This window comes from Condylura cristata, unplaced genomic scaffold (genome assembly GCF_000260355.1).
Source record: "Condylura cristata isolate star-nosed mole 26May11 unplaced genomic scaffold, ConCri1.0 scaffold00010, whole genome shotgun sequence".
NCBI lineage: Eukaryota > Metazoa > Chordata > Mammalia > Eulipotyphla > Talpidae > Condylura > Condylura cristata.
This window is the reverse complement of record NW_004567111.1, coordinates 44,232,967-44,260,142: the sequence shown is the minus strand read 5'-3', so window position 1 is coordinate 44,260,142 and position 27,176 is coordinate 44,232,967. Positions and strand designations below refer to the sequence as shown.

The 27,176-nt window shown below is 36.3% G+C and overlaps 1 protein-coding gene across 6 annotated transcripts in view; it reads right to left on the bottom strand.

Moving 5' to 3' along the window:
- Positions 1–27,176, bottom strand: part of FRY (furry homolog (Drosophila)) — a 289,488-nt gene that overhangs the window by 154,955 nt on the left and 107,357 nt on the right. For all 6 annotated transcript variants that reach the window (XM_012723238.1, XM_004680191.2, XM_004680190.1 and 3 more), the window contains exon 2: positions 22,667–22,866. In XM_012723238.1, coding sequence (XP_012578692.1) covers positions 22,667–22,786 — 120 coding nt within the window. In that variant the 5' untranslated portion in view covers positions 22,787–22,866. The remainder of the gene's footprint in view (positions 1–22,666; positions 22,867–27,176) is intronic.

The window sequence follows — 27,176 nt, the reverse complement described above, 5'->3', positions numbered from 1 at the left end:
TAATTCATTTGAAAAATGTTATTACATACCTCAGGACTTGACAGATTATAAAAATTTAAAATAATATACTATTTTAAGCTCTTACATTTAGAACCAAAACAAGGTCCAACTATTAGGCTGGTTAAAGGACAACCTCCGAATCATACATTTACTATACTTAATTTGCAAATTTGGGGCAAGTGATTGGCACCACATCTAAAACTATGTTAAGAACAATCTGGGTAGTGACAAACGCCTACAGATAACTTCCCTAATCATTACATTTTTATGCACTTTAGGAAGCCCTGCCTGACAATCTAGCAGGGATTTTGTAACTGTTCTTTTATTTTTTTTTTAAAGATTTATTTAATTATGCATACAGAACTGGGGTACAGGCCAGAGTGCAGTGGCAGTGAGAGGATTCACCAGAGACAGAGTGGGGAGCAGAACAGGCCAACTAATGAAGTACATTGCTGAAGGGAGCAGTGGGTGGGTCAGGAGAGGTCTGCCACGCCATGTGGTCACCTCCAGGGTGGGTGGGGTTTGAACTTATGCTGAAGTGGCTTCAGCTTCTTAGTGCTGTGCTTTAACCCGCTGTGCCACCAGGGAGGGCTCAATTGTAACTATTCTTATCTTTTCTTTTTGGGGGAATATGGATGTTAGTACTGATTCTAACTTTGGTTTAGGATTAGAAACCGTGTAAAACTTAGATATCAAAAAAAATAGTAAGTTTTAGATTAGTTGGAGGACTACATTTACATTTTGCATATCACACAGATCCTTTTCTTGTGTCACTTCTCTTTCCACCAGCAAAGGTAATATATATCAAAGATGATGCAAAACCCTAACCCCACCTCTACCCCCACAGAATCTTTGCTGCTGCTATGCATGTGGTAGGCTCAGTGTGGACAGCTGATATTTTGAACCATATGAGTCTTTTATCATTTGCAAAATATAGTTTCAAAATGCATGTCCATCAAAAGTAAGAACCTACTGCATTCTTAAAGATTAGTAAACATTTTTCTCTTCAAAGTATACTACTTAGAACATACTGATAGGAAAATGGATATAAAAATGTAGGTAAGAACGAATAAATGTGGGAAGAACAATTTAAAAAGGAACACATTTGGTTGACTGTACAAGAAGATGAGTCCATCCATTAAATTGCAAAGCATTTCCTATGTATGTGAGGTTTATAATACCATCTAAAAATTTTTATGAAACCAGTCTAAATATAATCTAATCTTTTTAATTGAAAATTAAAAAAAAATAAAAGAGGGATGCCAAGTACCCCACAAACATCCAGAATGAACCTTTCTACTCAATGTTATTTATTTCTAACTCAATAGTATCTAAAAGCCCACAATGTGGCAAATGCTACATATGGGTACAGTGAGAAGATACACATGCCACTGAAGAGAAGAGACTGAGATGGTAAAAGTAGCCAGTGATTACTTAAGAGTATTTTCTATATTCATTCATCATTCAAATTCTAGGCAAGCTGTCACTTCCTCAGGGTAGTTGTCTCATGTCTCCTAGTATCAGTTTTGGCCCTCCTGTTACATGTCTGCAAATTTCTGTGTACTTTTCCTTTCACTGCATTTACATAATGTAAAAATCAAACCACAGTGTAGACTCATGTTTTAAAGTTACACATTTATGAGAGCCACCTCTATTAGACTCCAGGTTCTAGAAATGTAGGCCCAAAACTACACTTAGATTTTTTTTTTTAAATGAATCCCTGAAAATTTTAGTATATCAAAGTGAAGAGATCTTAGCCTTTGGCTCAGTCTTACCCAGGAGCTCCAGATCATGGGGTGACAGTGAATAAAACTGATAGGAAACCAAAAACATTGGGACACTTAGCAAACATCAGTAACTTCGAGGAGCACACAAAAAAGAGGAAACTAGATATTAAGTTCCTCTGATGTAAGCAAAAACTACCTTGAAAGAAAATTCAGGCCTGAATCTGACCAAGTCTTTAGATGTGATTTCAATTTTTCAGAAATATGGGAATTAGGGTTAGCCAGAGCGCTATGCTACATTATGACAGGGATTGCAATCAGCAAAAGCCAGATAAAGGAAACGCTGAAGGAAAGAGATTTCTTCAATAAGTAAGTTGTAAGAAGGAAAAAAGATAAATGAAGGGAGATACTGCTGAATTTTTTTTTAAGGCTATTGCATTATGTGTATCTTATCTGCAGTCTGATTCAAGTAATATATTATGAGAGAGGATGACATTTACAAGACCACTGGGATTGAACACTTAGTGGGAATTTGATGCTGTTAAGGGTTTATTATTAAGTTCATAGGAATGATAATGAAATTGTAGTTTTGGTTTTCCTTATAAAATGTGTGCTTTTTAAAGATATATGATGAAATGCTTAGAGATGAACTGATACAATTTTTAGTGTTTGCTTCAAATAATATTGGAGGGTGGTGCAGGGAGTATGTAACAAATTAGCTATATGAAGATGAATGACAGGGTCCCTTATGCTGCCTTTTTATTTTAGTGGATCTCTGAAATTCTTCATTAGCAAGCAAACAAACAAAACCAAAAAATTAAACACAGGTGAACATGATGCATCACCTCTATCACTTTTCAAGAGAGTATGTCAGCCATTTCTTAAAGCTTTTTTCAAGAGCATTTTCTTTTTTCCTAATGAGGCTGCAAGGGAACCCTCTCTCTAGTCCTTCCCATTTACAGAAAGATTTCCACCTGCTGCATGAGAAGCAAGATCCAGCTTTTAGTCTGCTCTTCCAGCTTTTCTTGGAGTTTGCCTTTGCTGAATCAAAAGGCCCTGCTGTCCAGACCAGTGTGAGAGGGAATTCCTCCTGTCTCTAAGATTCCTGTAGGGATTTCAAGAATTTCCATAGGAAAAGAGCAAAATCCCTGTGTGCTTCTCACACCTTGGGAAGTTCCAACCTCCTCCACCCTCTCTTAAGAAAACACAAAATCTAAAAGCTCTTTGTGTCTGTACTTACCCAAGAAGTGCAGAGGAAAAGCACTGACTTCCACCTCAATTTTCAAACAAATTCTGTGTACACTAGCTGCATATTTTCACTTTAGACTTTTCACACCAGCCTGCCTATAATCTATAAGAGCAAATATGGCCACCCTCAGACAGGACACAGTTAAATAAGTCGAAAGAAAAGTCTTATGTATCAAAAGGTGTTTTGTTTGTGGGGTACAGGGATTTATTTAACAAATCACTTTCTACTTCTGGCTTTTTAGTGGCCAAAAAAGTCTCACATGGGCCACACGTAGGTAGACTTCACTAACAAAAACATCCAAAGTATTGAATGTTACTGCCATCAGCAAAGCTATTGGAATATGTGATTATTCAGTCAACTAAACAGATCACTGATCCTGCTTCAGATGTTATTTTAATTGTTATAATAGATGTAGTTGTTCAGTGCATAGACTTTGGCGTCTGAGAGATGTGAATCTGTGAATTCTATTATAATATATGGGCATTCATTAACCTCTCCAAGCTTCAATTCTTTTAGTTAAAATAAGGAAAAATAATAATAAACTGTCTCATAGAACTGAAAGATCAATGGCATAGGGTACTTAATAATTCATAGTGATTACTAAAATTTCTTTTTAACAACATTCTTACTGGAATTTGACAAGATTAAAATGTGTAACCTCTTTCATAATATTCAGGAGTTGAAGCTAAGTTCCACACTCCCCCTAACATTAATTAAAGCTTTAATTTTAGCTTCCTGGAAGCTTCCAAGTGTAACTAGAAAGCTCTATTACAGAAAGTAGGATAAAAATACTATAAAAAATAATTGTTTCTCTCTTAAAAAAGTAACATTATAATAACTTTAATTCTAAATATGTAATGTAGAGGAAACCTTTTAATTGACCAATGGGATGCTCTAAAAACAACTACCAAACTTCTCAAGTTCTGTAACTGGTACTTTTGAATATAAAAACATGTTTATGCATGATGGATTCAGAATTTTGTTATCATCAGCAGTGAAATTTTATAATATGTATATCTGGCCTGGGTACTTAACAAAGCATTTTCAGAACTGAACTACTGCAATTTGGCTCTCTCTTCACCATCGCATAAGAAGATGAATAGTATACTGCCCCATCCCCATGGCTACAGCATTCTTCAGTGCCCTTACTGTTGAAATACCATGAAAGCAATATATACCAGAACTGTCAGCACACCGTGACAGGCACCCTACTTAATCTGAAGCAAAGAAAATTTGGGTTCAAAATAGCTTCATCTGTGACACGTCGTTTTCTCTTCAGAAGGAGCAGTTTGACTCAAACAGATATAAAGAAAGAGTCAGAGGACTCAGCTTCGAGTAGTGACCATTTCTCCCTCAATGACTCATCAGTCATATGGGGTAACCAAAGCCAGGAGTTTGAGTTGCTTTGAAAATATACTCCACCTATTCTGAAAGCTTGCAGGGATCATTGAACTGGCAGAAGATTACCTTCCTCAGCTTGTCCACAGGTAAAAATGGACATCATCTATGACATCCTAATTAGATTTCTAACCAGAACTAAAATGAACATTCATTAGAATTCTTGGAGATCTATAGAAGAAGAGCAATTATGGAAACGGATGAAGCTACACCCTCTTAGTCCATTCAGTTACTATAATGAGTTTCCTTAAAAAGAAATATACATTGATTTCTATTCAAGACATTAGTAAAAAGACTAGAAGAATAGTCTTTCAAATCAGTGATGGGTACTGGCAAGTACGGAGCAGCACAGTACATCATGATATTAAATGTGAAGGTAGATTTAAATCTGGAAGGATTTTTTTGGACTTTTTCAAAACTAAACTCAAAAGAATGTCATATTTGGAACTGACTTTGCACATTTTAGGAAAGCCGATTTCTTTGTCAAATATAATAAACTGAGTACAAATCCATTATTTGAGTATTTGGAAGGGGAACTTCAATTAAATTTGGCTAAATAATATAAAGATTTAATGCAATTCCTATAAAAATTTCTAAGGCATTCTTCAAGGAAACAGAACAAATATTACTGAAATTTGTATGGAGCCATGTAAGATATTGATAGAAAAAGCAAGTCTGAGGGGAAAAATACTTCAAAGTCTAACACAAAAGCAAACATGATATTGGAATAAAAATAGGTACACAGATCAGTGGAATAGAGTTGAGAGCCCATAAATCACACCTCACTCAGATGGACAGCAAATTTATGGCAAAGGAGCAAGCAGATTATATAACAGAGAAAAGAAAGTCTCTTCAATACATGGTGCTGGGAAAACTGGACAGTCACACACAGTAAAATGAAACGAGACCACTTTCTAACACCATAGACAAAAATTAATTCAAAATGGATTGATGACTTGTATGAAAGACTTGAAGTTGTAAAATACATAGAAGAAAACTTAGGCAAACTCAAGGATTTTGGCTTCACTGATACCTTTGAGGACTCAATTTCAATAGCAAGAGAAATAAAAGCAAAAACAAATGAGACCACATTAAAAATGTTTCTGTGCAGTAAAAGAAACCATCAAAAAGACATTCTACTGAATGGGAGAAAATATCTGAGCGTCTGACTAATATCTTTATAAAGATTTATAAAGATTTATAAAGAACTCATATAACTATAAATAAGTAACCACGAAAAAAGATCGACAGAGCAGATCTATATAGACACTTTGCCAAAGAAGATGTGTATATGGCCAACAGGTACATGAAAAAATGCTCATCAACACTTATCAGGAAAATACAAATCAAACTACAATGAGATAGCACTTTACACATGTGAGAATGACTTGTATCAAAAAGACCAGAGACAACAAGTATTGGCAAAGGTGTACAACAAAAGAGGCCCTTATACACTATTGGTAGAAATGCAAACTGAACCAGCCTCCATGGAAAACAGTATGGAGGTTAAAATCTTAAATATGCTAAATATTGGGTCCACCCTGGTGGCGCAGCAGGTTAAAGAACAGCACTGAGAAGCTAAAGCCACTTCTGCATGAGTTCGATCCCTGCCTGCCCCAGAGGTGATCCACGTGGCTCTGCAGACCTCTCCTGACCTGCCTTCTGGTCCCCTCAGCACTGTACGTTTATGATCTGCTGTTCTGCTCCCCACTCTGTCTCTGGTGAATCCTCGCATTGCCCTGTGCCTCTGGCCTGTACCCCAGCTCTGTATGCACAAATAAATAAATCTTTAAAAAAATGTTAAATATTAAAAAAAATAGATCTACTATTTGATCAAGCAATTCCTAGTCTATTCAAAGAACATAAAAGCACTAATTTAAAAAGATATGTACACTCCTATGTATGGGATGACAGATGTCTGAATAAAGAAGATGTGATATACATACACAACGCAATACTCGGTTATTTGAAAAAGATGGAATCTTGTCATTTTTAACAATAGAAATGAGACTTGAGGGAACAGAGCTAATTAAAATAAGACTAGAAAAAGACTCAAAGCAAAGAAACAGACCAACCCAAATTAAAACAAGCACTTGGAATCTGACTATGAAATAGGGATTGCCAAAGGGAGAGATAGGATATGATAAAGGGTGGAAGAGACCCAGTGGACTATGGGGGAGAGTTATTCGTTCTTTGGTGGTAGGTTTGGTGTGGTAACATGCATTTGAAGAAGTGTGAAACTGGACTCCTGAAATATACACGGTGTTGTAAACCAATATTATGTCAATAATAAGTAAGTAAATAATTCATTCACAAAGTCAGTCTTCATTTTAAGTGAACAAAAGAAAGGCTCCCATAGGTATTCTTTTCTATCTCAAAAACAAACAAACCAAAAATCACAATGACCATCAACAAATGTAAGATATTACCTTCACCACTCATCTGCTTTGGATTACACTCTGTTTTGCTGGTATTTCAACTTTTTTGTTCCATTATACCTCACTAACTTTGCATGCTATGCCCATTAAGTGGACAGTGAGTACATACATATAGATCTTTTTATTTTAAAAAAAAAAGTATTTTATTTTTATCTTTTATATCATTGTATATAAAATTCCCATCACCAATTCACCCATGAAGCTTAATCATAGTCTCTTGTGCTCTTCCCTCCCATCTTAATCCCTATTCCTCCCTCTCCCTCACAGAATGTCTCTTATTTATGGTTGCCTGCTACTTTTGTTTTTTGTGTTTTTTTTAAGATTTATTTATTTATGCATACAGAACTGGGGTACAGGCCAGAGGTGCAAGGGCAGTGAGAGGATTCACCAGAGACAGAGTGGGGAGCAGAACAGGCTGACTGGCTAAGTACACTGCTGAGGGGAGCATTGGGTGGGTCAGGAGAGGTCTGCCATGCCTTGTGGGTCACCTCCAGGGTGGGTGGGGTTCGAACTCATGCTGAAGTGGCTTTAGCTTCTTAGTGCTGTGCTTTAACCTGCTGCGCCAACAGTTAAACAGTGGGCCCTACTTTTGTTGTTTTTTTAAAGAACTGTTACTGTTATATATTTTTTCCTGGTCCCTTATTTGGTTCTCCTATTTGTCCCCTATAAGTGAAACCATTCAATATTTTTCTTTTTCCTTCTGGCCTATTTCACTGAGAATAATCCCTTCTAACTCCATCCATGCTGCTGTGAATGGCATTAAGTTCACCCCTTTGTTTGTTGAGTAATATTCCATTGGGTATATATGCCACTACTTGATCCAGTCATGTTTTTGGGCATTTGGAATGTTTCCAAATCTTAGATAGTATAAATAGTGCTGCAAAAAACATAGGGGAACAGGTATCTTTTTGAATTAATGTTTTTGTGTCCCGGGTAGATTCCTAGGAGTAGAATATGGTAGTTCCATTTAGTAATCTGAGGAACTTCCACATATCTTTCCATAGTGACTGGACCTATTTGCATTCCCATTAGTAGTGTAGGACAGTTCCTGTTTTGCCACAGCCTCGCCAACATTTGTTGTTGCCTGTTTTTTAAAATGTGTGCTTAAATGGATATTTTCCTATCCCCTCCAGAACCTACCTCATTTCCTACCCTGTCCAGAACCTACCTCACTTCATCAGTCAAATCTTTGCTCCCCACAATGCCAACCTTTGGCTCTCTCATGGCTTTTTCTCAGCTATACGTATACTTTCCATCTTAGTGCCTGGCTTGATGTCATACCCTTCTTGATGACATATATACTTCTGCTACTGTAATTGTCCTACCCTCCAATTCATCTAGTTCTCCAATGAGAAGTCTGTACTTCCAGACTCTTTAAGACTCTTGCAAGCTGACTTCTTTTACTACAAAAACATCCCCCAGAAGGCCCTATGACTTCCCAAATGACAAATCTTGGGGCCATTTTTCAGTTATACTGTGACTCTATGATTTTTCTCCCTTCTTTCTACTTGAATTACTTTAATCCTGACCTTTATCATTCAGCTTCTTTCAATATCTCTCTGTAGTCTTCATTAAGTTAGTCTTTCTCCTTAAATGTTTATATTCCCAGGATTGTCTTTGGGGACTTGCAATCAATAATGTTCTGATTTATCTTCTGGCACAATCAACCCATAACCCACACCCCTACTCAGCCTTGCCTGACCTCACCAAACCCCTTCTCATTAAAAATCCCACTGTGGGGAAGCCCCCCCCCCCAAAAAAAAAATCCCACTGTACTTCAGTGTTTCTTCTATCACATTTTCACTGCTGATTCTTTAAGAACTGACAGGTCATTTTCACTCTTCAAAAGTTCTTTTGTCATCCCCAGTCCTTGTGTACTTACCTAATCATCCTACTTTTTCAAGTACACATCATTTCCCAAGCAGATTAAAGAGTGTATTTTAGAGACAATGAGACGAGGATTTGATTGGAAGCATTCACCCAATCAAATCCTATGCCACCTTTGGCAAGTTTTATTAAATCTCTCAGGTTCAACCTCTTTGACTAAAAAATTAAGGAGGCCTTGAGTACTGTGGTTAAGATCAAGGATTCCCGAGATGCAAGGTCTGTGTTAAATGTGACTTTGGAGAAGTTTAACCTCTGTATTTCTCAGTTTCCTTGAGGTGAGGTGGAGGTTCTAACAGCACTTATGATGTTGAAATGAAAATAAGGTGAGTTTATATTATTCACCTGGCACTGTATAAACACGGACTGTTGTTATTATCACCTACCTATAAGGGATAACGTGAAGATTAGTGTGCCTGATACATGATAGATAAACAAAAATGGTAGTTATTTTTACAAAAGGCTGTTTTTCTCTCTTAGTGTAATATATAAGCTCTAAGTACACTTGCATGTACTTAGAAGTAGAAAAGTACCCTCCACCTGCTGTTTGCCAGTTAGTTGGTCGGTCAGTTGGTCTGTCTGCCTGCCTGCCTGCCTGCCTGACTGTCTATCTATCTATCCATCCATCATACTATAAAAATTTCCTTATAAACATGCTGTTATAAATGTGGAAGTTAGGTTTCCACAGTTGCTCGTTAAATTGTGCTTGCTAAAAACTATACTCAAAAAACAGTTTGCTGATCCAAATGTGCATCAAAAGGAAACTAAGTTAACACACTGTGGTGTGAGATACTCATCAATAAAGTTGAATGGACCACTGAAAAACAATAAAAAAATGCACATCAAATATATTATTCTAAATGAAAGAAACTAGAGACAAAAGAATAAATGACTTCCATTTATGTGAAATGCTAGAAAATGGAAACTAATCTACATAGATCAGTAGTTGCTGAAGGCCAAAGGTGGTCGTGCGTCTGGTTATCTGCACAGGGGCACGAGGGAACTTAGGGATGATGGAAATGTTGTGCATGTCAACTGTGGTGATAATAACCTAGGCTTATAAATTGTCAAATTCATCAAACCATAGATGAAAATCCCTGCAGTTTACTGTATGTAAATTATATTTTACATCAATTTTAAAATAAGACTTCACTGAATGAATGAAAACAAAATCTCTATTCTATTTGAAAAATTAATTTCTTGGAGACCATAAGAGGGAGGAGGAGATGCAATTCTGATAGTAATGGCCTCGCTTTGGGGAAACACTGTGAAGTTCCAATTCTCTATTGACAGAATTGGGTATAAATCTGGCAGTTTATACTGCCTTTGGGAAGCTCATAAGTTATGTTGGCCACAAGAAATCCAAGAAAACCTTGGGTAAGTGGTTATGGATGAAGCCACTGAGTTGATATTTATGAACTAAGAGACTGATCCCAATGCATTGTACATTGAGATCTATTAGTACATTTGATGACCAATTTGGTTTATGCGGAGTACTATTTAGAGGAAGCGAATGAGTGATTAATCCTTTCTGTAAGCCTTTCCAGTCATGTGCCTGTTAGGATATCACTGTCAGGTAGGAAGCTGACATTGGAGAGCAAAGATTTCAACTGAGCTGCGGAAGTGTCTGGTATAATGGAATTTGGTCACACAGTGCTGTTATTTGAACCAGCAGCTAGAATCCCAAGGAAAGGGGATGCTGCCATTCCTGAACAGAATTTTGGCAAGCACACACGGGGAAGCATTTTCAGTTTTGCTAATGTTCTACAGTCGATTAAATTTCTTAAATTTTTATTTCCTACATAAAATGAAAATGGCAATTTCATAGTCAGCATCTTTTTCATGATTGTCATTTATTATTTAATACATACTCAGGTTCACAGAGACAAACAAAACACAGTTAAAACTTAAATGACCCAATTAGCTTAACTTAGGGGGAAAAAAGTTTGGCTTTCTGGCAAGAGAAAATTCCAGGGAGTAAAGAGTAGAAAAATAAGTAGCTCAAAGTTGAATTATTTATTCTATCTTTGAAGTGCTATTAAAGGGCAATGTTCTAGAATTAGATAGTTGTGAAAGCTGTACAACTTTGTCAATAAACATTAAAGTGCATACTTTAAAAGGATGAACTTTATGGTGTGTGGTATAGACCAGAAACCCTATGTGGGGTATTTCATGGGACATAGCTCAATTAAAAAAAGCAATATATACATTTTAGGTCAATCAAAAATTTCCAAAGATCATAAAATACAACTGACTTACTTTTTATTTTCTTTAATTCCTGAACAAAGCTATTGATTCATCTTTCAAAAGAATACTACAGTATTCCAATCCCACTATACCCACCCCTACTTTTGAAGCTCTAACTTGTGAATTGAGTAAAAATCCCAGAGGCATCAGAATATACCATCATAAGAAATGATTTAAGTAACAGAATACTAGATATACATGTAATAGGCATTAAAAAATAAGACATGTCTTATTGTTAGTTTAACTTATGAGTATCAAGGTTTGCACAGACATGTCTTATTGTTTAACTTATGAGTATCAAGGTCTGCACTACTACAATGCTATGGTGAAAATTGCTGCTGCCTAAATTTATAATAATGACTTTCAGGAATGTCAAAATACAAAATGCTATAAGGGAACACAGTGATATATCATAGTGATCATCAGAATGGGCTGTCAGTGCTGTCTTATCACTGAACTTATTTTTATTGGTATTTCCTGTCACTTCAAAACAAGATATATTTCAAATGACCTTTTATTTGTATGAAAAAATGATGTCTCTACAAAAGTTAAAAAAAAAAAAGCAATAATCAGAAAGAACCTCAATGAAAATAATTTGTGGAATAATTTTCCCCCAGCCTTGTATTCTCAAAAAAAAAAAACAAACAAACAAAAAAAAAACATGATAATTTCAAATAAAAAAAAAAACATGATAATTTCAAATCACTGCACATAAAAATTATGAACTTATCCATGGATGAACTGAATTGTATACTATTACATCAAGGTGAAAATCCTTTGTTTTTGAAAAATTACTATTTTATAATAATGGCTTATAACTATAAGGATGAATTGGACTTTTTTTTATCAGATATATTAAATTTCATTTTATAGCTATAAGTTACACTTAAGAGCCACCAAAAAGTATGTTTCTCTTATATGATTCCAAGATACTCAAAGCAAGAAAAATAAATTTCAGGTTGAACTGAGTTCGTGTACTCATCTGAAAAATCACCCGTTCAACAGTTAGATGAAATATTTCAAAAATTATCTCTGATTTTAGTGCTAACACTATTGCTTCTGGTGAGTTTTCAATTTCCTTGTGGGTATATTTACAGAGCAAGTAAGACTGCCAGACTGAGCTGATTTGTTATGAAGTAGTTATTTTAAAGGTTATTTATTATTTATAATTTGGAAGGTTAGCCAGCACTATGTCAAAGAAATATTCCCCATCTAACACAAGAGTTTCTTGGATGCTTCAGAAAACACTCAATGGGAAACTAAACCTAGATATTATTTTTATTTTCCTTACATTTCCCTTACTAGATTTGTTGAAGCATTTACTTAAAGAAGAATCAGGCTCAAAAAACTAATTAGTTGTCCTTTTGGGAAGCTGAATTGAATTCACAAAGTAGAGAGTCCTTAAAGAGGTTGCTTCTACCATTTACTACTTAGTGAACAGATATTTAACATTTGAAAATAGAAAATCATTGACATATATGACAGTGCAAAACTGCACCAACTTGCAAATATCGTCAGGATGAAACATCATCATGAAATATCACATGGTTGAGTTTAGTTAATGGTTATCAAACTATTGTATGAACATGATTAATTGTAATAAGTTTTATGAAGATCCACGATATAAAAATCCACACTTAAAGGCCCTCCCTGGTGGCACAGCAGGTTAAAGCACAACAATAAGAAGCTAAAGCCATTTCAGCGTGAGTTCTATCCCCACCTTGGAGGTGACCCACATGGCACAGCAGACCTCTCCTGACCCGCCTGCTGCTTCCTCAGCAGTGTACTTCATCAATCGGCCTGTTCTGCTCCCCACTCTGTCTCTGGTGAATCCTCTCAATGCCCATCCACCTCTGGCCTGTACCACAGCTCTGAGTGCATAAATAAATAAATCTTAAAAAAAAAAAAGGCACACTTAGAGGTAGTAATTCTATCCTTTGATCAGTATAGTAGGATTTCCCAATTCATAATTTTTAAAAAATATTAAAAAGGTTCTTGATTCACGATCTGAAATTTTCTGATCTGTAGAAGTGTACAGGCAACTCAAGTATCTGAAGAGGCAAAATACAACATTGTGACTGAATATTTAAATTCTATTTAGTCTGGTATTGAATAATAGCTTCTTTTTAATGAAAAATAAACCAGATCCTCATTTCAGTATGCTCTCTCTCATCAAATATGGTCTAAAACCACAAAGGAAACTGGGTTGACTGTGTATTTCACTGCCAAAGGCTGCTGGCTTAGAGACACAATTAAATTCAGTAAAATAGTTAGAACAACTCATCATAGCTTGTTGGTGGAGGACCACCACGGTGATTATTATAGCACAGCTCAACTTCACGGTTAACTAGAACATTATTTAATGTAAGCCCTGTGACATCAGTATTCAGGAATAGCTGGAAGCCTGAGACCCAGGGCCAAGGAACAAAGCTTGTCAACAGCGTTACTACCTGAGCCTAGAACAGCATTAGTGTACAGTAATGCTGTCATTAGCTAATTGCTTGGCCTTTCTATGTTTGTGCCAACTGGCCATGACTAATATTCACACAGGTTTGTCTTAAAACATGACATATTTCATTACAGATTCATGCTGTGTGGTAAAAGAGATTGAAATTCTAGAACCTTCAAAGGTATTGTACATGAAGAAAATATTTTGTGTTACTTCTAGTTTATAATTTCAGTTTTAATATTAAAAAAGAAAGTACTTTAATTGCTTTTTTTGTGTGATATTATCAAACTGGCTAAAACATGTTATATTATTGTTCAGTCTCCATTCCAATATGACACGGTCAGCATTTTTATGACTAAGCATCTGTCATTTCACACTTGTACTCCAAGATCAATGCAAGGATAATATTTAAAGATCATTCATATATCCTTTTCATTAACTACTTTGTGAATAAGGGTTATTAAAACTCAAGAAATCTCAATAGCAAAATCTTCCACACTCTATGCCTTTCTCTTTATGCTCCAGTACCCTCTGGTAACCAGTATATTTCTTCAAAGAGTCTAAGAATTATTGCTGTGCTTTGCCAGTATGCCTTATCTGACTACTTATTTTATATGGGCTCATTTCAAATCTCTGGTTCCACTTTCTAGGTTCTTACAACTTATATCTAGGTTAGCCTCACAAGTATTTTGCTGGAGATAGTGAAGATACTGTCTCCTTTTGCATACTTTTATTTGTTTGCCTCTGTTACATCCTAAAGCACATCTCCTAAGGATCCAGACTATGCCTTTCTCATCACCAGGACAAAGTTTAGAAAAACGATCTGGCCATAACAATGAACAGTGATGATAAGCATACAACCACCCTGTTCAAATCTTCAACACTCTGAATAAACACAAAAGAGGAAACATGAGGTTGATTTCCAAAGAAATACTATCAGACATCTGGGTAGTTGGTGCAGTTCCTCTGTGCCAGAGAGGATGATGATGATGTAGTAATGGTTAAATATCCAGTAGGTGCTAAGGATTATATCAAATGCTATATACTTTACCTCTAATCCTGTCAACCACTACCTAAGCTGGGTTCTATTACCTCAACTTTGCAAATGAAAAAATAAAAGAGAGAATAACTGGCTGGCTTAATGCTATGAAACACTAAAGATAAAGAATTGGATTCAAATCCAGAGCATGCTGAATAGAAAATTGTTTTGCCTTTAGCTTTATCTCTTTCAGTTCATTAGATCAACAAAGTCACGATTATGGGAGTTCTTGAATTTTGAAAAACTGGAAGTCTTGTTTTTGTAAGAGTTTATTAAAAAGGTAATTACCTATGACTACAGTGACAGTGCTATATAAATGGGAGACTCATAGATAATAAAAGCATATATTCTGAGACTGTCCAGTCTAAGAATCAACCTGACTCTCTTTTTCAAATAATGTCAGGGTGAAGCCAAAAGCATATGACCATATCAATGAATAATGAGGTATACTTAGATACCCCAAGGCAGAAGTCTGAGAATCAGTGTCTTTTATATTCAGCAGACTGTTGGCTATTAATATGCTAAGGAATACAAAGGACAAAGCAAGACCTATTATTACCAGTTTAGAGGTTGACAAGATGATCCTCAGAAACATACAGGTTTCTACAAAGACATTCTTATTAAACTACACTAAATTTTTTTCATCTATCCATTTATTCATTCACTCACAGATTCATTCATTCAAAAACACCTAGTGTATAGAAAGCAGTAATAGTTCAGAACAGCAAAAGAACAGTAAATGTGGGGGCTTGTGTGTGTGAAGATGAATCAGACATAGATATTGCATGTAAGGAACATAGATTGATTTGGTATTTCCTCAATTAAAAAAAAAAGTGGCCTCAGATCCTCACCCACTATAAAAGTATACATTTTTATACCACAGTCTGGCATGTATACATACAACTGAAATTTTCATAAAATAACATTTACCTTTTAAATCTTTAAAAACATTCTGGTATTTCCTATTCTAACCTACTATAATACTCTAGTGAAAAAACAGCATAGTTTGCTTAAGAGAATTATTTATTGATGTTTATATCCACATCTGATGATTGTCAGTAAAGCAATAAAATCAGCGAAAACAATCTAATGAGCTTTTTCAGATGAGGCAGTATTTGACTTGGTCCTTGAAAGATAGGCAGGATGAGGAGAGCAGTGACATTCTGGGGAGAGTGGGCAGTATGAACAAATGCATGGTGGCAGAGAAGCACAGAACTGAAAAATGAAATCATAAGGTGAATGGAAGATGCTGGTGGCACAGTGGTGAACACAGCTATTTTCTATAAGGTACATGGAAGAAGATAAGTTTTAGCCAAATAAAAGAGTGAAAATCAAGGTTTTGAACAAGGGAATGAAAGGAATGGGTTCTATTTAGGGGACATTCATCAGAAAAGATCCAAAGAGAAAGAATTGGTGACAACCTTCTTATTCTCCCTTTTATCCACTTTGGGGACACCTCACCTTACCATCAGAATGTCTGACTACAGGTAAGATGTATGGTGCAAAGTTCTGCACTGACTTTGTCTGACGGCAAGCAAAGCAAGAATTCCATGGAGAATCTAGGCAGGAATAATAGACTGAGACAATCCAAAGACTCACATGCCAAAAATACTAGGGAATGTTGAACAGAATGAAATATATTTCTTTAAATAAGGAATTGAATTCAAAGGAGAGGAAAAAGGAAATGAAAAGCAAAAATATTTGCTGTGATGTAGTGGTTACACAAGAAGGTTATTGGTCTCATTATCTTGGGGATTTTTTTTTTTTTGAGTTATCTACTTGGAGAAACGAAACAAAGCTGTGGGCCTTGAGAATTAGAACACTAGAAACGAGATATATAAATTCTAACCCTGAACAATGAATAAATGGATTAAGAGAAAATCTATGTATTGGCAGAGTGAGATGAAAATATGATCTAGTATGTTCTAGATTAAAACAAAAAACAACAAAATTCTCCTCAGGAATTTGAAACCACAGGCTCAAATCTTACATGAATTTTGTTTTTTTTTTTTAAAGATTTATTTATTTATACATATAGAACTGGGGTACAGGTCAGAGGTGTAGGGGCAGAGAGAGGATTCACCAGAGACAGCGGGGAGCAGAACAGGCAGACTGATGAAGCACACTGCTGAGGGAAGCAGTGAGCTAGACAGGGGAGGTCTGCCACACCATGTGGGTCACCCAAGGGCCAGGGATCAAATTCACACTGAAGCAGCTGTGGCTAGATTGAAGTGCTGTGTCTTAACCTGTTGCACCACCAGGGAGGGCCTTACATGAGTTTGTATACCTTCTAGGTGTACAAATATCCAAGCCAAGAAATTAACCTAATATTTGACTCAAGCCATTGACATGTCTATGGCAATAGAAAGTAGCACAAACAATATCATGCTGAAGGAGCATTCACCAAAAGGGCTGGAAGGAAGACTAGTAGAAAAATAATGCTCATTAATTCACAAAGAAAAATTTCAAAGGACATAAGGAAACCATTCATGAAGAAGCCACAATAGATGCCACAACAAACAGGCTTCCAGATATAGATTATAACAGAGCAAAAATCTAATGAGTACATAAAAAAGGTGTGCTGTATTGTAAAGTGGTAAGAGATAATAACAACGGCACAAAACATACCTTAAAAAACTATAGATTTTTAAAAAATACATTTATTTCTTCATTTTGTACATCATTCTTCATTTTGTACATTTTTTCATCTCAGTTGTAATCCCTGTGGGTTTCCACCACAATTTACCCATGTACCATAGTCCAGCGTGCTCTTCCCACCCCAGTTTTGATCCTGTTCCCCTCTCCACTCCTGTAAAATATCTCTGGTTTATAGTCATTCATTGTTTTTCATGTTTATTTTATTACAATTGCTTTTTAAAATAGTTTTTCCTGATCCCTTATGCTCCTGCTATGGGTAAAGCCAACCAGTATTTTTCTTGAAAAAGAGGACCAAACTGAACTTTTGAAATTAAACACATAGTCATCAAAATTGTAAATTTCAATGGGCAATTTGAGCAACAGTTTATTAGCACAGCCTCTGAAAAAAACTAATGAATTGTAGATAGATCTATGAAAATGGCTCAGGATGCAATAAAAGCTAAAACAATAGCAATTACAGCATAAGAAGCCCCAAATAAATCTAGTTAAGAGTGCCCAAAAAAGAAAGTAAAGTGAAGAATTGGTAATATTCAAGTACTTAATCCCTAGGATTTTCCTATAGTTTTTGAAAGATATAAACCCCTGACTGAAGTACAAAACTCAAACAGGAGAATAAAAGTTAATCCACATGCAAATACAGTGTAGTGAAACTGCAAACTACTAAAACAAAGAGAAAAAACCCCAAAAAGCAAACAGGGAAGAAAAAATAATCCACCAAGAAATAACAAGCCAACTACAGACTTAAGTCTAGAGGGAGAATAAATGTAAACCTAGAATTCTATTCCCACCTCAACTATTAATGAAAATTGAAGGGAAAATAAAGACATTTTAGATAAGTAAGGCTGAGTGATTTATTGCCATGACACTGACTTAAAGAATTACAAAAAAAATGTACTTTTGGAGGAAGAAAATTTAAACCAGAGGGAGGAAGAGCCTCCACTATATTCTTTTTTTTTTGTTTTGAAATAAAAATACACAAAAGACACAGAAGACCCAATTTAGCTTATTTAAAACACTTTGTTGGGAAAAGGTTAAATCATGTTAACATTGACCAAGAGCAACTACTATCAAATGTCCCTATGAAGCACCAAAAATAACCTAAAATTATTGATTTACCCATAAATATTAATGAATATGACCTGAGCATCTTTTAGGTATAAACATCACAGTTTGTACCCAAACTTTGCAGAATAAGTGAAAGATATATATACACACACACACAGAATTTAAAAAATTTCATTTTTGTGGACTCTTTTTTCTTCCTGTCCTTTTTAAATATTGTGTGAAACTGACCCACACAATCTAATTTGTGTGGAATTCTGAATGATTCAGTCTTTAAAAAAAAAATCTGAAAAATCTGAGTAGCACCATAAATAATAAATCTATACTTCCAAATTATTGAAAATTATACTTGCTAATCCCATTCAGTTTATAATTATATATTAGATAAAAGAATACATATGTGATTTGGTACAACACATATAAATTCAGCTTTTAAAGGATTCAATATCTTTCTAAATAAAGCTAACTCAGCAAGAGAAATGTATGGGGACATAACTTGGAATTCACTTGAATATATTATATATATAACAACAATGACCTCTCACTATGGATACAGTCAAAATGCCAAATCCACATTTACCTTTTTAGAATCAGGTAACAAACCACAGATTCTACTTACATTTATAGTCCCATAAAGAAGCAAACATAAGGACAAAAAATTACCAACCATTTTTCAGCATATAAGAAATGGATATGGTACATAAGTTTATATTGCTGCCAAAAAATACAAGGGGTAAATAGTCTCTTTTAATAAAAAAGAGCAATATTTCAAGTTGGTTGAATATATTTCTTCATATATACATATTCATATATACACGTATATGTATATATATTTATGTGTTTTTACATATATATATGTTTTTAGCTGAAGAAATGTATTCAACATATATATATATATACTTTACTTATCTGCTTTGTTGACAGCATCTAGTAGACCCTCTCATTCCAATGAAGATTTACTAATAAAGAGAACTTACTTTTCCTCTTCAATTTTTCTTTTTTGGGGAACATTTAGATTGTACATACAAAGTAACAAAAATGCCTACCTTTAACAATAGAATGTTAGTTTTGCAGACATAATATTTATTCCAAAAAAGAAAAATGCCACACAAATTCCAGGCTGAGAAAAGGTAAAAATATCCAACTATTTTAGTCCATAAATTCTCAATTAATAGTGTCTAAGCTATCATTTTGAAAGACAAGATGGCTGTTAGGAGGTACCTTTTAAGCATCTTTCAATTTTTTTTTAAAGATTTATTTATTTTATTTGTACAGAACTGGGGTACAGGCCAGAGATGCGGAGGGTGAGAGGATTCACCAGAGACAGAGTGGGGAGCAGAACAGGCAGATCGACGAAGTACACTGCTGAGGGGAGCAGCGGGCGGGTCAAGAGAGGTCTGCCTCGCCAGGTGGATCTCTTCCAGGGCAGGTGGGGATCGAACTCATGCGGAAGTGGCTTAAGTTTCTTTGTGCTGTGCTTTAACCCGCAGAGCCACCAGGGAGGGCCGCATCTCTCAATTTTTGTATGGCTTTTCAGTTCTTCAGAAAACTTCAGCGTGATACATAACCTCAGAGTTCTAACTTGCAATTTGTGGATATTTCTGCTGATATGATTTGAAATGACTTTCCATTGTGTCTGATAAAGGTGATTTGTGGTGATCCACAATAATAAAGGCTACTCCAGTGGCCTGACCCACATCACAAATCCAACCCAACTCAATCTGTACTGATGGGTAACATCTGTCAAGGAAATCTAACTAACGCCAATCACAGTTCTCTCACTCAGCTTTTACCAGTTTAATTTACCCAAGGAAATAGGACCTCTTAGCCTTATAAGGAAATCTCCCAGCCAATCATGCCCAGTTTCTGTAGTGTGTCTTCTAACACCCTATAAAACCAACTCCTGCCCAAAATCCCTTGGGAGAAGCACTGCACTACTGGTGAGGTGCAGTACTCCCCCAATCCATGGATTGTTTTCCCTTGGATAAAGGACATGAAGTGCATTACTAAATTGTTTTGGGTTTACCATTCACCATGCCTTAAGAGCCTCTACTCCTCAAACTCCTCCACACTCTTTGGAAGCAAGGCAGTTCTCACCCTCCACTGAGCTCAGAGAGTTCCAAGAAACAGCACTGATTTGGGCAGTGGGAATTTGGTTATAGGATTTTTAACTGACATAAGTCATTGGACAGCCCTGTACTGGTCTGTTTTTAAAAAGCTGAAGATGCTGTTGTTTCATGAAGATGGTTGTGCAAAGACCATCAATAAAGGGTAGAGTCTCAGAGGTGGGCTCCTGAAGTCATCCAGTTTGAAGTTAAACCAACACTATGTGATCTGGGGCAACTACTTTACCCTATCACTGCCAGTTTTTCTCCTTCATAAATTAGGATAAAAATACTACCTCCAGGGCCCTCCCTGGTGGTGCCAGCACCATGAAGCTCTCTGCAGCTACTTCACTGTGAGTTCTAAAACCAACCAGGGAGGTGACCCACATGGCACAGCAGACCTCTCTTGACCCGCCAGCTGCTCCCCTCAGCAGTGTACTTCATCGATCTGCCTGTTCTGCTCCCAGCTCTACCTCTGGTGAACCCTCTCACTGCTCCGGCACTTCTGGCCTGTACCCCCGCTCTGTGTGCATAAATAAATAAATCTTAAACAAAACAAAACAAAACAAAACAAAAACTGGGCTCTCTCTAGTGGCACAGCAGGTTAAAGCACAACACTGAGAAGTTAAAGTCACTTCCGCATGAGTTCGATCCTCGCCTGCCCCAGAGGAGATCCACAAGGCGCAGCAGACCTCTCCTGACCTGCCTGTTGCTCCCCTCAGCAGTGTTCTTCATTGCTCTGCCTGTTCAGCTCCCCACTCTGTCTCTGGTGAATCTTCTTACCACCCCTGTGCCTCTGGCCAGTTCTGTATGCACAAATAAATCTTAAAAACAAACAAACAAACAAACAAAAAACAACAAAAAAACAACCCTACATCCCTAAGGTCATTGTAAAGATCAAAAGAGAAAAGTTAAGCACAGCGCCTGGTGTGGAGTTAAGAACTCCAGAAAGATTAGTTATTCTCAATGGTAAGAGCAATAGAAACATCAAAACATGAGTAGACGGAAAAAAGATTCAGTACTAAACTTTAATTTAAATGATTTAGCTTTCAATGTCCCTCCTTTATTATTTTCTAGAATAAGAGGTTGTAATTCATCAAGATAACTCCACTGATCTAACACAAACTTTAAATGCAACGTATGTAATTTTCAGGTAGCCACACATTTAAAAAATATTTTTGAATTTTGATTCCCAAAATCTTAATGGAGATTCTTCTAAAGGACATTTGTAATGGATGCTGCACATCATCTGTAACATATTTTTAGAGATTTGTGCTGTGGGCTTAATAATATTACATTTAATTATTTTAAGCTATGATGCCATAAAGCAAACCTCAAAATGTCTTCTCACGGCCCCAGAATCCTCACAGGAGGTACAAAGCCTTGCTTCACAGGGACAGCTGCGTCATGCTGTGTTCCTTTCCTTTCTCTTATTGTGTGTGGCCCCGCCAAGGTCAGAAAACAAGTAATATGAATCTACCAATTGGACTTCCTTCCTGACTGTCCTTTTGAGCCTCAGCACCCTGTCTTTGGAGCCCTTGTTAGAGAACAAACATAAGGCTGGAGCACGGGATCACCTACCGTGAAAGACACTGACGTCCCAGGGCATTATCTGTCTAACAAGAGACCTAGGTTAAATGAGGCAAGAATTTCCTGTCTTCCAGTTTTCAGAAATCAAAGTGGTGTTTTTACCAATGCATTTAGAGTCTTTCTCAAACAATGCATCATTGAGACCCTATGCTCTCAAACTGCAAGTCCAGACAGTCCCTTGAAGAATGGTGATGGCATTTTTTTCTCATTATTTAAAAAATAGGCCAAGATATTGACCAAAATATGTACACAAAGCAGACTCTGAGCACAATTTTTCTGTTGTTAGCTCTTCTTATTGATATGTTCCTTAGAACTAAAGGCATCCATAAGGTAATTTCCCAGGTGACTCAGGGGTTAAAGACAGCGCTATCAAGCTTTCACCAGCCACTGCAGCATGATAGGTCCCTGGCCCGGGAGCTGACCCACATGGTACAGCAGACCTCTCAGCAGTGTATTTCAGTAGATCTGCCTATTCTGTTCCCCACTCTGTCTCTGCTGAATCCTCCCACTCCTTGTCCCCTCTGCACCTTTATCCCAGTTCTTGTATGCAAAAATAAATGAGATCTTTAAAAATAATTAAAGAAATGCTGCCATGAGGAGTGTTACTGAGTTGCATCTATGGAGGATTCTTCTAAGGTCCTTACCACTCAATTTTTTTTCCTTAAATTCAGAAAGTTAACTATTATCTTTAAATATTACTTATGCTTTAAAAAATACCTTTAGAAGTTAGGAGCAAAACAGTCCATTCTTTCTTAGAGTGGTAAAAGCTACAATACTGAATACATAAAGATGAATTTAAAATGTAGGTTTTATGAATACTCACCAGGGGTTCTGCCATAATGATGCGAATCTTGCGCTCAGCCTGAGTGGTGAAGTTGACAAATAAACTTTTGAGGACATATTCCCCTGGCTTGCTGTCTGGATCCACATTGATGGGTAACATGGTGGGTGGCCCTTTCTCCCGTTGTGTGCCAGAAACAGGTGGAACTGGGGGTTTGATATAACCGTTGCCAACTGGAGAAGCTGAAAAATAAAATGAATATTTTTACTGGCCAAAACCAAGACTATAACTATAAATATAATTATATAAATTATACATATAAATTAAGTATATAAAATATAAATGTATGTGATAAACAACACATAAGTCTATGAATCATATCAAGAGTCCTGCACTTAATAACCTAACATGGACTTGGTCTTTAGATTGGTATCAGAATCTAATTATTTTAACTACATTATATTATATCATTGCAATATTTATTAGTACTGAAATAATTTTGGCTACCACATTGCTTTGGGAAAATTATGTGGCAAATACATAAAACAGCTGATAAATTGTTAACATTTAAAGATCTTTTTGGTTTCTTTTTTTAGTGAAATAGAGTAGAAGTATCTATATATTCATGTATATATTGCATGTAATGCATATAAATATATATTTCATATATATGTGTATATAAATATATATATTTCATATATATATATGAAAAAAGTGATTTCTTCTCTAGGTTTTCATAATGATCAAGAGCTCTCTGCCTTCTGTGTTTCATAATAATAATGGATAAGATCCTGAGGTTATCCTTCCAGAAATTTACAAGAACCATTTTTCAGAAGTCCAGATGGTTCTCACTCCAGAACAGGATACCTTTCTTGAAAGATAAAAGAACATTCAGTGCCCTATGTAAGTGTTGGGATATCCCTCCTCTTCCTACGTTAAATGTACTGATTCCCTACTTAGAGTAGATCTCGCAAGCAACCATCAGGGTCCCCATTAATGGCCTCTGTTCAGTGTGCAACAGTGTCAGATGACTGTTTCAAGTACTTACAAAAATGATAATTCCATTTCTCTACTTTTTACTATACTTAGACTCTCAATTCTAACATGTATGGCCTCCTTCCACCTAAGAACTTGTTAAGATGGTCAATCATAAGTATACATTGAAAGTATTCTAGGAGCAAATGGGCTAAGGAAAGAAGCACCAAGGGTGCTGAGGACAGTTGATGGAGGAAATAGACTTTTAAATGCAATATTATACAGTTTTGGGTGCCTGTATACATAGATTAAGGAAGAGACACTGGTTGTTAAGAATATGATGGTATATCTTCAAAAATAAAGGCGGAACACTGAAAGCTAAATGTTCTTAAAAATACAGATACAGGGCCCTCCCTGGTGGCGCAGTGGGTTAAAGCACAGCACTGAAAGCTAAAGCCACTTCCGCATGAGTTCAATCCTTGCCTGCCCCGGAGGTGCCCACATGGCGTGGCAGACCTCTCCTGACCCGCACGCTGCTCCCCTCAGCAGTGTACTTTGTCAGTCGACCTGTTCTGAATCCTCTCACTGCCCCTTCATCTCTGGCCTGTACCCCAGTTCTCTAATGCATAAATAAATAAATCTTAAAAAAAATAGAGATACATTTAGGGTTTCTTTTACCTTCTTAACAGTCTAAGTCAAATTCTGAGGAATCCATGCCAAATTTTATTTACACTATTGAGTACATATGTATCCTCAATATTACACTGTAGATTCCTTCTCAACTTTTCTCCCTTTCCTAATACCCCATTCTCTCGGATATGTTTAATCTACCACACAATTGAAAGATCCCTTATATCTGGAGGGTCTTTACACATCTCAACTACCACTAAAGCTTAAGAATGTGACTTCTTGAGGCCCTCTATGGTGGCACAAGGGGTTAAAATGCAGCATTATGAAGCTATCTATAAGCTCTGCAGAATGAGTTTAAATCCCGGCCAGGGAGGTGACCCACATAATACAGACAAACTTTTTCTCCTGTCTTGCCCACTGCTCCCCTCAGTAGTGTATTTCAGTCAATTTGCCTGTTCGTTCTCCACTCTGTCTCTGGTGAATCCTCTCACCCTCACACCTCTGCCCTGTATCCCAGTTCTTGTGTGCATAAATAATTCTTTAAAAAAAGAATGTGACTCCTCAAATTATAAATATTAAATAAAATGTGTCAGCTATTATTTCACTTCGTCTTTATTCCCATTAGCTTCATCCTAGTCTAGGCACTTGGAAGACAATGGCTAGACTACTACTGTAGCTCTTTGCTCTTTGTCTCATCCAATTTTTCACACCAAATGAATCTTTCTTCAGCATGTCTTTAATCATAAGAATTTTCTCTGAAAAAACTTCAATGGCTCTCAATTATCATCAGTCACACACACTGCCTGGTTTTGACCAGCTGTGGTAGTTTGCTCCACTGTATGGCCAAGATAGGCTGTGCCCTGGCTGGACCCATCACTCTTTCCCCTGCATGTGCCTTCTGTTTCTCTCTTCTGCTGCTACTTTCCAGTCTTCTCTGCCTATCAAATCCTGTCTTTTTAGAACCACTTCTAGTTTTATCTCCATAAAACCCACATCCACCAGGCTTATCCTTTCCAACATGTTTATGTTACAAGAGTTGAACATATAACTTCTGGTTGGTACTTTGCATTGTCTTGTACATTTGATATTATCTAAGGAAGACTCAACAGATTGCTGTCAAGTGACATAATTATCAATGGGCCACACGGTCTTACCTGGGGTTAGTCCTGTAATTGAACTATCTATTCTAAATGCATTCCCTGAAAGTTCCCTAACAAGTTTGAAGCAAACCAGGTTTCATAGAGTTCTCCACACAGATAATACTCAAAAAATCTACTTAACTACCTACAATGGCATCTTACTTAATCTCTGTACATCATAAAGTGATTCATAGGGAGGGAACTCTATGAAAAAAAAATTGGTAGTCAGTCTTTAAAGTAATAGGGTGAAGAATTTGAGAAGAGTCATTAATTAAATGGTACATGAACAGCTTATTAAAAGGTACTATTTATGCTAAAGGGGTATATTCAAAATCAGGTGATGCAGATGAAGTCTCTGTCACTCCTTTGCTTTGCCAGGTAATTTTTCAGTGCTGGCACCACTGGAAGCAGGAAGCTTCCCAACTTCAATTTACATAAATATAGGACCTTCAAAGATACCTTCTTGATGTTGCCTGTCAAGGGCATCATGCCATAGAACTGCAGACTGTAATATAAACCAAAAAGTCTACGTGGAGGACAACTTTTTATTATTACTAGTTTTCCACAGGAGTTAATCCATTTCTAGATGACTACAATACTCCAGTTGATGAAATAAATAGTGGAAAGACCAGATCCATAATTATAAGACTCAGGAGCCTAAAAGTTATACCTATAATAGAAATTTTTGTAAGAGTCTCCTTTGGAAGTCCTTCTAAAAAGATTCATGTTAAACTAGATATCTTAAGTCCAGAACTAGGAGGTCTTCAGTTAAGTCTTCCATTTAAAGGACCAAAGCACCAATTCACTGTCATAAAAAGGGCATGTTCCAAGACTTCAAAGTCAGACTTTCTGTGAACTCAAAAGTCTGTGTGCACAGCGTTAGTGAGCTGGAACTACCCTACCCCAGCAGGACACTGTGCCAGGGGTGAAAATGATTCAAGGGTAGGGCACCCATCATTCTGGTTTCAAACAAATCTGCTGGGCAGATGGATATTCAGTAGAAGTGAATGGGGTAAATGTCCTTGAGCTAAATCCACTGCCAAGTTTCAATCCTTCTTCATCCTACCATAATTAATTCATAATAAATCCTAGTCTTTTCTCAAAATAATTTTCAAAAGCAAGTAGGTGACATGGCACCTTTCAGTAGCTCAGTTATTTTGTGACAATATAATTGAGGACCAGGAAATACACGTTCCATGATAAACTTAGTTACAAAGTTTAAACTAGTCTAAACATTAGAACATTATCATTTAAAAAATCTTCAGACTCTCTCAGGATGTGGCTGCTCTAATCTAAACACCATTAAGATCGATGGTCTAGTTTCTAGTTCACAACAGTCTGTAAAGAGAAAATTTCAAGGGAAGGGTGTAACTCTTAGGGGGCCAGTGCTTCTGGGGATAGGTGGGGAGCAAAGGTGGGGTCCACATAGGAAAGGTAACACTGTCAGGTTTTAATTAGGTCTCTAATTATTGAAACTTTTTGAGATCCACTTTCTCTTTTTATTTTATCATTACATTTTAATTGATTGAACATTTTCTAATATTTCTTTATTGCCTTCTTCTAAGTAGGTCTTGTTAATGTTATTTTATTATTTTCATTCCAAATTCTGTGTATTTGTTCCTACTACATCATTTCAAAAGGCAATTTTTTCTCTTATTTTGAGTTCCTATTTCTTTTTTGTTTTTAAGATTTGGCATTTTTTTAAAAAAGATTTATTTATTTGTGCATACAGAACTGGGGTAGTGAGAGGATTCACCAGAGACAGAGTGGGTAGCAAAACAGGTCGACTGACAAAGTACACTGCTGAG